This window comes from Grammomys surdaster, unplaced genomic scaffold, assembly GCF_004785775.1.
Source record: "Grammomys surdaster isolate TR1022 unplaced genomic scaffold, NIH_TR_1.0 125818, whole genome shotgun sequence".
NCBI lineage: Eukaryota > Metazoa > Chordata > Mammalia > Rodentia > Muridae > Grammomys > Grammomys surdaster.
In genome coordinates, this window is record NW_021620648.1 from 1,713,578 (window position 1) to 1,725,784 (window position 12,207).

Here is a 12,207-nt window from a genome sequence, read left to right on the forward strand (position 1 = left end):
ACACACACACACACACACACACACACACACACACACACACACACACACGTTTCTGTATAGGCCAGTAGTAAATGTCAGAATATTTATAGTGATTTATACAGGCAATTTCCTGAATTTTCTGTTTGAGTAGTAGGAAAAAAGCCTTAATCATTAGATGTCAGAGGACATTAAGAGAACGTATAAGTCTACCCTAGTGTTAACAGTCTGTCTTGGGAAATATGAAAACATTTCTTTTGAGTGGGTATACTGAATGTATTCTTAGTGTTAGTTTTATCACTCACAGCTGTTAGTTTTTATGGCTATGCTTTTGAAAACTGCAGTAAAGAACCAAATGTGCATTGACAAAGGCTGTTTGGAATGAATGTTTATGTGTGATAGGAAACGTGTAGCTTGACTCCAGGCAAGCCCTTTGGAGAGTAAGCACTGACCTCTAATGGTTTGCATCCCTAAATAATCTTTGGTTTTGAGTTGTAAGTTTGTGCATAGTATGCTTTTTTTCTTAGTGGTAGAGATAGGTGGTGTAGATCCCCGTGAACAGGGACACCTACCTGTAAGCATAGGTGTTGAGACATAGTGTTGAAACACTTCCTTTAACACTTGCTTCTCTCTCTCTAGGAGGGGCTTTCTGTAGGCAGCCTTTGTGATTGAGGATAGAGCAGCATCAGGAAGCAAGAAATATTAGAACCCAAGAATCCTGAATTCTCAAATAAGGAAGGTTTCCTGTTCTTACATTTAAATATGAGTTTGTCTGAACTGGGAATTTACAACGCTTCAGAATACTAGGGTATGTTTTACTGAAATCATTAGGAAAGTTTTTTTCTATCAAATTTTCCTCCTTATATAACAGTAACAGTAGTACAGAGCATTTGCTGTAAGATATGTGCTCTGTTTTTAATATTCATTATATGTAAAACAGTGAGCAAGTTCTATTAACTTTGTAGTTGTATCATAAAGTTGAATGGTGTTCTTAGATACTTTGATTATGGAACTAATTAGATATCTTTAAATCTTAAAACTATCTTAAGTCACATTAAACAGGTGAATAATGATACTTTTGTTGTATAAGTAATCAAAATGAACATTAAAAATAAAAATGTTTGATAGTCTTTAAAATTAAACTCATTTAAAATATTAAATTTTCCTACATTAGCTTTAAATAGGAGCTCTTAAAACTTTGCAGCTTAAAAATTCAGTCAGTATTTCTAGCCAAACAAACTTTACTTTAAAAATGCTATTTTGAAGACCAAAATATCTTGGGATTGTCTCACTATCTGCTAAATGTAGGGATGAGAATCCCCTGTAAATGCCTTAAAATAGCCAGTCTAAGCCATTTCAAACAAAGCAAAAAAAAAAATCCCATTTGTAAACTTTTTCTGTTAATGCAGTTACTGCATGATGTGTGTATTGATGTTTGTATATATTAATGAACTTTGATGCATAACGGGTGCATTAAGGAAAATTGTATTTCTTAAAACATGTTTTGATTTTTCCATTGACTTCTGTAATTACTTTATATATACTATGAAAATAGAGAATAAATAATAGGTTTCTGTTTCCTCTCTGATATATTCTTCTACAGTATATGATTTTAAGATTACATACGGGCAGCATTGTTTCTTAGCCCCAGTGAAGGCATTTTATATACTTCTCTGGGTTTATTTCTTTATTTAAACTTTTCATACCTGGAGAAGATAATGTAATTTTAGGGTATTTCTTTTTTCCTACTTGGTAAGATTAGGTTAAAGTGAATTAGATTATTTTCTAATGTTAATTCAGTCTGCCAACTTTTCCTCCTGTTTTACTTTGTATGTATGTTTTTGTTAAAGCAGTGGAGATCCTTATTCAATGAGCCTAGTTAGACACAAACCAGGTAGTCATAGTGGGAAAAAGATGGGAGCGCCTGCCCAGAACCCACTGTGTTTGGGACGTGTCAAAGCACGAACTGATCAGGTTAAAATCTTGGTACTTTAAAAATTGCAAAGAAAGGAATGATGGCTAGTTGATGTCAAGAGGAAATTTAATAAGAAACACAATGAGACTGTATAACTTCAGGTACCAGCTGGTTTGATTCATCTATTTCTTTGGGTCATAAATTTATTATAAGTAGCCCAATAAAGTAAATCATTTAAGGACCTGCATTTCATATATCTCATTGTAGATTGTCCTTTTGTTGATGTTTTTGTCAGTGTAGTTAAACTGGATCTTAAATAGGAACTAGTATATACCACATGTTCCTCTAAGAATTGCTAACAGTCAGTTACCATAAATTAACTTTAAAGTTCTTATTCCTGTTTCACAAATTAAGTAAATGAAGCACAAAGAGTTTATGTAACAGGGCCAGAGTTCAGACAAAGAGAACATGTGAAAGACAGTGAAGACAGCTGCTGTGCATTGTAGTTTTTATTTATTAACTGTTTAATCCTGAAAAATTACCTTTAAAATGTAAATAAATATATTTGAAAGCTTTGGGAAAATGGAAAGTACTTTAGATATTTTCAATATAAGTGTAAGAGTGTAACCTCTAAGAAAGTTTATAGTTTTTGCTGACAAGCAGTTTCATTGTTAGGACATCCAGTTAATTAAATTAAAATTGCTATTTGAAATGCATTATGGGTAAGATGTAAAGTACTTTGTTTTTGCTCTTTTAAAGCACATTTTTGGTAGCAAATTTATAGCATCCTAAATCCTGAGAATTTGGAAGCACATTAAGGTATTGTGTTGTCCGTACTGATTTATTGTAGTAACCCCTCATCTTCTCTTTTCCCGGTGGTGAAACATTTTCATGTCAGAGCTAACTTACTAACAATAAAGTACACATTTTACTCAAGTAGTAGAAAGTAACTCAGTTTATATTTTAGCTGGCTTTTAAGAATTCCATGATTTTTATAGAGATGTGTTATGTAATGAGGGGCCACACAGACTCTGTTCTATAAACTTATTTAAGTATGGGCAAAAATTACAACGTTTTCCAGTAAGGATAGTAGAAAGTGAATTACCTAAATTCCAAAACTTATCTTTGATCTTTCAGATGATTGCTATTAAGTTGCTAGTATTCTTTTTTTTAACCTGTGCAACTATAGGGATTAGTAATGTCATTAAATTGTGGTCTTTCCTCCTATTCTAGTATAAAACAGTCTGTCTTCAATGACTTTAATAATATAAATGCACTCCAAATATATTTAATAATAAAATTACATTTGATACATATAAAGTTTTGAAAGCACAGGGACATATATCAAAATTAGGTTGATTTATAATTGTAAAATAATTGAAGACAAATTTCCCTTTAAAATAAAGAACACATAATTCAATTTGAAAAACGTGGAAACCTAATAAATTAGGTAAAGAGTATGGATGAATAAAAAACCTTTTGAATATGTTCTTAAAAATAAAATATGCTCACCCTCATGAGTCTTTAAAGAAAATGAAAACTAAAGCTGTTGTGACATGCCCTGCTGTTAGGAAAAGTTACTGTGAACCAACATGATCATTCATTTACAAGACAAAATAAAATGGAGCTCAGCATGTGAATTGTAATATTAAAGCAAAGATAAGTGTAGGTAGCTGCAAAAGGTCCAAGGGCGCTGGGCGAATGCTTCACACTTTAAATATATTTTCATTGCTAACACAGCTACTTAGTCAAAATAATTAATATGGGAATAATGTTGAGTCATAGAGTGCTAAAATATGGAGGTGGCGTGCTCGAGCACTGTTCTATAGCAGTACAGCCAGCTGTACATGACAGAGCAGGAGGTGAGGCTCAGCCTTGGTTTTCCCAGGAGTTCTCACTGGAGCAGCAGGTCCTCATGGGGTCTGAGGAGTGGATGCTTCACTTGTCATGTTCACTGCACGCCAGTGTCAGTATAAACATGTGAAAGAATGATGCACACTTAAGGTGTCTTTTGCTTTGTGGTCTGGTACAGTCTGAGAGTATTTCCTCCTTCATTTTGAAATTAGAAAAATTATTTTTATGGTAATGGGAAATTATGACTGTATTTGTGTAGTTTAATTGTGAACTCTTCTAAAGACACATTTGTAATCATTTCTCAGATATTGGCTTCTTGTCCAATCGATCGGAAACCGATCAGTGCAGTGTTTGAACTCAGTGCATTTGAAGGTTGTGCTAAGGTAAGCCTTGGATTTCACTTTGAGTTTATGACTCAATAACTGCAGCTTCTTTGTTTTGATAGATTTCTAGCTAACGTAATTTTAAAGATTGTTCACCTTTAGGTTTAATGTGTGTCATCAGTTCTCTTGACCATGGCAAGCTCACAGCTTTTAGTGCCAGTAACTAATACTTGATGGCTTTCCCTTGCCTTCTAAAGCGGGCATGCTGCAGTGTTCACCTGATATTATACAGGTATAATAGATTAATGACATTATCAGCATGATTGTATTTCAAAACATCTTAGTTGGACAATGCTTCCAATACAATTTTTCATTAAAATGTTTTAATTGAAGTGTTGGATTCAAAGATGAACTTTTATAAAACTTAAGCTTCAAATATCTAAAAATTGTTTTTATGGGTGTTGGAGAGATGGCTTAGGTTAAGAGCATTGGCTGCTCTTCCCGAGGTTCTGAGTTCAGTTCCCAGCGACTGCATGGTGACTCACGACCATCTGTAATGAGATTTAGCACCCTCTTCTGGCCTGCAGGTGTACATTCAGGCAGTATGATGTATATATAATAAATAAGTAAATCTTTAAAAGCTGTTATAAAAACATAATTTGGAGATTAGATAAAATAAAACTAAACATAAATTGACATCTTTGTTTTTACATGGTGTTGATGTTATTTAATCTGAATCATGATAATAATTTAAAAACATTTTAATTTTTTAGATTAAAATATAATTAGATCATTTTACCCTTTTCCCCTTCCAACTCCTCCAAGGTATTTCTCCTATTTTCCTAGCTCTCAAATTTATGGCCTCTGGCCTCTTTTTCTTTAATTATTGTTACATAGGTTGTGTGTGTGTGTTCCTAAATGTAAAAATACAGTTTACTCAGTCTGTATAATGTTACTTGTATGATTTCAGGCCTGACCCCTTGGTATTGGATAACCAACTTGGGGACTGTTTCCTAGGGAACACCATCTCTTAGAAGGCTGTAGTACTTCATTTAGGGTTGAAGGCCCGTGAGATTACCCGTCTCCATGTTAGAATGTTTGATGGTGTCATCTTTGCTCAGGTCTTGGTTAAGTAGCCTTGCTGATCAGTGAGCTTCTGACATTTCTACGTGATTTGGTCTCATAGCACACATCCTGTTCTCTGGCCCTTACAAATGATTAATATTTTATTGTTGAGGGTTTTTTTGCTTGTTAAAAAGAAGAAAATAAATAGAAACATTGCTGAGTTCATGAGGAAAAGAGGAAGATAGGACAGTAGTAAGTGAGCTGTATGAGAAACAACACACATGAAAATAAATGGTAAATAGCTTAAGAAAAATGACAGACAACACATATGCCTGTGTGTACATGATACCTCTAAGGGAGGAACTGACTGCAGTCTGTGACAGCTGGCTCATAGAAAAACAACTATTTTAGTTTTCAGTTTAGGCATTCTAACTTGTTTTGATATATTTTTTTCTTTTTCTGTGCGTCCTGATATAAAGTACAAACGGTGTTACAGTGAACATAGAAACTGTTAGAGAAGGGCTAGGGCCTCAGCTCAGTGAAGTGTTTGCCACAGAAGCATGAGTCCTTGAGGTCCATCCCTGTGTTTAAAGAATAGCTGGAATAAAAGTGGCCAGCAGTGGAGCTTGGTTACTACTTCCAGGGCAAACAAAAATGTGGATGGTGCCTGAGGAAAACCACCGGAAGTCTTCCTCTGGCCTACAAAAAGCACGCCCATGCTTGAACATGAACATGTGCACACAAAACAAAAGGATCTGCTTGTTGTGATTGCTATGTCTTCAGCAGCTATGCAAATTGTCATATATTCGACAAAATATACTTAGGTGTTAATACAATAAAAGTCAAAATAGAGTCTCTGGAAGACAAGCTATTTTCCAATCACCTTTATAAAATTATATTGTTAAAGATAATGGTCTTCTGCCTAGGCTGTCTTGATTCTTGATTGTGTTTTGAGTTTTGAGTGCTGTGATTAAAGGTGTACACCATAGTGTCAGGCTGAGACTCCACTTTTCAGTTTTGTTAAAGCTATTTTCAATGTTGGTGTACTTATTTAATAGGTAGCTTTGCTTTTCTTACAGATTCAAGTAAAAAGATGGTTGAGAGAAATAGACGACAAGGAAAATGAAAGGTCTTTTAAGAAACAACTTTTATATCATGACAGTTCCAAAAGCGACAAAAGGTTAGTGATTAGCTTTACAGTGGGATTCAGTGTGACTGTACATAAGTATGAAAAGTAATGTGGGGGCCTTCCTGCAGATGGGTAGGATATTGGGATGAGATTATCCCTCCTCACTCCTCTAAGGAAAGGATTGCAGCTCTGTTATTGCCTATATAAAGCTCCTGTTGAAGTCATTAGAGGAGAGAAGGTAATAACCTCTATTCTGCATGTCTCAGTAGCCAGTCATGAAAGCCAGTAAGATTATTGTTTAAATACTAACATATATAATAGATTTCATTGTATAGTAAAACCTAGTTTAGCCTATTATTATTTGATCTGAGTATATGAGAATATTTTATTGTGATGGACAGTGGATTAAAAAAACTGAACAAAATTTTAGTTTTTTAAATCTTTTTAAACTCTTATTCACATCTACAGAAAAAGAAACACCGTAAGAGAACATCTATCATGTGAAAGGTCTGATGACTTGAAGGTGTTGTATAGTAAGTAACTCTGCTTGTGTGTCCTTTTTGTTTGTGTTGTAACTCAGTGTTAATGCCAAATTTCTTAGTAATATTTTGATTTTGAAAATAGTTGATAATGGGACTTCTTCGATCTCTCCACAATAAACCCTGTGTGCTACATTGGTTTGCTTACATTGAGGTCAGTTCTACTGTTCCCTGTTCTTTTTTTAGCTTGAAGGGAGAAGGAAGGAAAGGAAGTATGTGTTGAGAGAAAGAACATTTCCTGATTACTTGGTGTTAAATAGCCTTTATTGTAGCCTTATTGCACATATCTTGGGGAGGTGATAAAACATCCGTGGATGTCAGACATTTTGGGTTTGGAATGTTTGCATGGATTGAGTAAGCATCCTCTCAGGGATGTTCCCTGTATTTTGTCTTTAAGGGTGAACTTTGGTTTGTGTTTATTTATAGTAAATTCAGTCTACAAAAAAAGTCTCTCAGGTATCTCCTTTTTCCTTTTTGGGGAATATATGTGTATGGCACATGTATGAGGGGGAAGGAAAGGGAAGAGATAGCATGTGTTTCAGAGGACCTTTAAAAAAAAAGAATAAATAAGCTGAAACTTCCCAAGCTGTTGATTTATTAATAAAATGAGAAATAAGACTTTAATACCAAGAGTGATAGTCACTTGATTCTGTTTCTGATACTGAGAGGATCATGCTAATACACATGAGGGTTTTATATTACTTGGTTCAGAATGTGCCTGTGTGTGTTTGCCCTTGCACTTGGAGGCTAGAGGTTGATGGTGGGTGTCGTCTTTAATCACTCTCAACCTTAGTTTTTGAGATAGTGTTTCTCAGTAAACCTGCAGCTTGATTATAATTCAGTTACACTGGCCAGCCACTCATCCCTTGGGCTCCTGTCTCTACATTCTCATCTCTGGAATTACAGTCATCCACTCCCATACTCACTTTTTATGGGGGTTCTAGGGATCCAAATTCAAGTCCCTACGCTTGCCCAACAGACACTACCACCTGAGCCATCTCTGCAACTCCTTTCGGACATTTCTTAAAGGCATGCTATCTCTATTTAATTAAAAATTTGTTGTTTGGTATTAGTCAGACTTTGAATGCCTGCTTAGCATTAAACGTAGAGTATTTATTATCTAAGTTTATATTGTACACAAGAATTTTTCCTACACTTGCCCAGAAGTGCTTGGGATTGAACCCCAGGAAATCCTATAGTCTGGATGGGAACTTTACCACTGAGCTCTACCACTAGTCCATAGGAAGATCTTTTCATAAAATGTTTTCGGGATCACTGAAATGTGTTTGAGAGATATAATAGGACTATCTCGGACCCACCAGCGATATAAGTAATGACACTGAGGCTTATTAGTATTTTAAAGCTTAGACCTTTCATTGGGCAGTCTCCTGACTATTCTAACCTGACTAATTCTGCACTATGTCCCGCCATGTGGCCAGGTCTACCTCTCTCTGCTTTTGTCTTGTCTGTACATTCACTCCTGTGTTTGCTGGCTCCCTAGTCTCTTTCTGTAGAAGTTGGGTATAGTTTGTCCTCCCAGCTGCATGGTCTCAAAATACTCAAGACTCAAAATATATTTATAAATACCTTGGCCATATAGCTAGGCTCTTCTCTGACTAGATCATACCTTCTGCCACGTGGCTGGTGGCTTGTGTTCAGATACCATATGTTCATCTCACATCTCCCAGTCTGATCTTTCCATGTCAGCTCTATCCCAGAATTCTCTCCCCTCCCTGATGTCCCATCTTCTATTTCCTGCCTAAGCCATAGGGCCATCAGATTTATTATTGACAGATGCTACATCTATACAGACACAGATATTATGTCTACACATTTCTTCTCCCATAGTCCCCCTGTCTACCCTGAAGTTCTACCTTTCACTTCCTGCCCAGATATTGGTCATCAGCTCTTTATTAAAGCCACTTAGATACAACTCAAGATTGCTTTAGGCAGAGAAGGAAGAAAGAATATTTACAAACTATGAGAACTGGGATGGGCCATTAGCTCTCTTCGGTACAGAATTAACAGTTGAATATGCAGAGACACACCTTCACACTGTGTACCCTAATAGGGGAATACTGAATTAAAGACAAGCCATGCGTCCAGCTTAGCGTAGCTGATTGAGCACCTATTTAAGCCGCACAGAGAACTAGGAAAGGAAGAGCACAAGAAGAGATGACCTTAAAATAGAAGTTTGAACATGACTTTCTAAGAGGGATGCAAAATCATCTTAGCAGAAGCTTTAGCCTTTCCTAGGGACAGTGGAGTTAACAATGGGAGTCAGTTCACAGGCTTAGAGGCTTCTGTTTTATCCAAAGACAGATAAGAGGTGTAGTAACAAACAGTTTTGTTTTGCTTTTTTTTTGGTTTTTGTTTTGTTTTTTGTTTTTGTTTGAGATAAGGCTTCTCTTGTAGCTATGGCTGTCTTGGAACTCATTCTGCAGACCTGGCTAGCCTCAAACTCAGAGATGCACCTGTTTCTGCCTCATGAAGGCTGCGATAAAGGTCTGTGCTATCACTGCCTGGCTCAAGAAACAGTTTTTTACATTACTTTTTTTTTTTTTTTTAAATAAAAAACAGTATCACTAGGTAGTCCTAGCTGTCCTGAGCTCTTTTTGTAGAACTGTCTGGTCTGGAATTTAGAGAGACCTAGTTGTCACTGCTTCCCAAGTGTTGGTGTCAGGTGAGCGCCTTTATGTCTTGCTTGTTTACAGATTCTTCTCTCAGCAGAGTAGAGGAAGGAGATTATCCAGTTAGACTGTGGAATTTCTCTGGAGTGGAGACTAAATTAGGTGAAATTCTAGACAGAAAGAGACAGAGGAAATAGTGGTAAAGGGGGAAATTAAATGTGGATGTGACTGGTCTTCTTCTACTTATGATTATTTTTAAAAGTGTTGATTCTTTTTTTATATTATTCAAAATAGGAGATAGCAAGCATCCATGGACGTGTGTTCAGCGTTGAGGGCTTTAAGGAGTCAACCAGTGAACAGCTGCCTCTCTTTTCTTTTTTTCAAGGTTTGATTATTTCTTGACACAGCTGACCGCCTAGGAGGCGTCATGAAAAAGAGTGCTGCCTCTCTTTCTCATTGGATGAAACACACTAGGCCCCAGTCCCCTGTGCCCTAATCACTATTTTCTATCCATATTTTAGTGTCCCAGAAACACTTGAGGATTTCCACATTTTTTGAGGGAAATAACAGTACACAAGAATAGACATGGTCAGAGAGACTCAATGTTGGGAGTTGAAAACTTTAGAAATTAATATTCTGAGAGATGAAGCCACCAATCTCTTAAGAAAGAAGGTGGAGACCAAAGCCAGGGTCTTCCCCTGCTAGGTACGTAAGCTACCACCGACTTAGATCCCAACCCGAGGATTAAAGAGGTTTAGAGATTTAAATTTCCAGTAGGGAGATACAGTAAATATCTAAAAGAGTAGAGTCAATAGTCAGAGATGGTATTTATGTAAGAGAGTAAATACTAGATAGTAAGGCTCCAGAGAGGAACTCTAGAAAAGTAAAATGCTAAAAGTTATTTTTTAAAGCTATTCAAAAGGAAATTTCTACACACTTGGACATCTACACGTGCACACACACATAAACACACACATGAGCACACACCCTAGAATAAGGAAAGAACTGTGTATACAACTGTTTTTAAAAATATTACCTGTCTTAAGCAAGGAGAAAAAGACAGCAGGTCACATGTCAAAGGTTAGTGATAGGAGTGTCAGTAATGGTTAGAGTGATGGAGGCGTACCTCGAAAATACTCAGGAAGAGAATTAGTCTTTCAGTGGTTATTCGTGCACTGCAGCTGGATAGTCAGAATTTTTACTGTTGGCTTTTTAAGAAACGTAAAAATCATTGTTTCAGCTGGACAATGGTGGCATATTCCTTTAATCCTACCTACTCTGAAGGCAGAGGCAGGTGGATCTCTGAGTTGGAGGCTAGCCTGTTCTACAGAGCAAGTTCTAGGAGAGGACAGCCATGGCTACACAGTAAAACACTGACTTGGGAAAAAAAATAAAAATAAAAATAAAAATCATTATTTCATCTTTTAGTTATATATCACAGTGCATAACAGTAAGTTGCCAAATCTTAGTTAGTTCCCTTGACCCCTATATCCATATTATATTTGTTATACCATTAGTATTATGGCATGTTGGTGGCACTGAGTAGAAAATATGCTTTAATCAGCAGTATTAGCATAAGAAAACTGGGGATATATGGCCTTGACTAACAGGAAAGAGGTCTCCTACTTTGTCCATGTGCTTTTGTTTGCTTGTTTTTGTTTTTTAGTGATGGGATGATCAGTAGACTTTTTGTGAAGCAAGCAAACCTGAGACTGCAGTTGCTATTTCCAATGTCGATGTTTCTTAGAACTCTTAGGAAATGCCACTGGCTGTATCAGCAACAGTTTATGATAAACCATAAATACAGGTCAACCCATGATTGACCTCATGGGTTGGGGAGATACCTCAGTGGGTCAGACACTTGCTGTGCAAATGTGGAAACCTGAGTTTGTGTGTCCAGCACCCATGTAAATTCCACGTAGTGCAGCTTATATTCCTGGTTGTGTAGGTAGAAATAGGTCAGTCCTGGGATGTCTTCATGGTCAGTGAGTGATCCTGATTCAAGAGAAGAAGTGTCCTTCAAGGAAGACACCTGATATGTTTCTCTCGTCTCTGCATGCATGATGCACGTTTATGAACATGTGCATGAAAAACATGTGCACACACACACACATACATGAGGCTTAGTAGTAAACAAAAACTTAGTAAGCTATAAAGATATTAATAGAATTTATCTTTCTAGGAGAATATCTTTTTTTTTAGATTTATGTATTATTTTATGTATGAGTACACCATAGCCTTTTCAGGCACACCAGAAGAGGGCACTGGATCCTATTACAGATGGTTGCGAGCCACCATGTGGTTGCTGGGAATTGAACTCAGGACCCCTGGAAGAGCAGTCAGTGCTCTTAACCTCTGAGCCATCTCTCCAGCCCCAAATTTATCTTTTATAAAGGGCTGAAGAGATGGCTCAGAAGTTCAGATCATGCAGAGGACCCAGCTCATTGCCTGTGTAATTCTAGCTATGGGGATTCTGACACCTCTGGACTCCGGGCACCAGCACTCACATACAGACACCCATACATATTTAAAAATAATAAATCTTTAAACAAGAAGACTATATATGCTTTACATTACCAAATTTGAAATTACACAGAAAGAATTTCCTGATGAGACTAACCAAAAAGAAAAAGAACAGGAAAGAAAAGATGACAAGCAACACGCAGTATCTATCACTACGCAGTAACAATACACAGTATCATCACTACACAGTATCATCACTACACAGTATCATCACTACACAGCATCATCACTACACAGTATCATCACTACACAG

At 36.6% G+C, this 12,207-nt stretch overlaps 1 protein-coding gene across 2 annotated transcripts in view; it reads left to right on the forward strand.

Annotated features, from left to right (window-relative positions):
- The window catches only part of Scaf11 (SR-related CTD associated factor 11), a 53,398-nt gene that overhangs the window by 26,959 nt on the left and 14,232 nt on the right, over nt 1-12,207 (forward strand). For both annotated transcript variants that reach the window (XM_028789357.1, XM_028789359.1), the window contains exons 4-6: nt 4,051-4,128; nt 6,213-6,313; nt 6,731-6,795. In XM_028789357.1, coding sequence (XP_028645190.1) covers nt 4,051-4,128; nt 6,213-6,313; nt 6,731-6,795 — 244 coding nt within the window. The remainder of the gene's footprint in view (nt 1-4,050; nt 4,129-6,212; nt 6,314-6,730; nt 6,796-12,207) is intronic.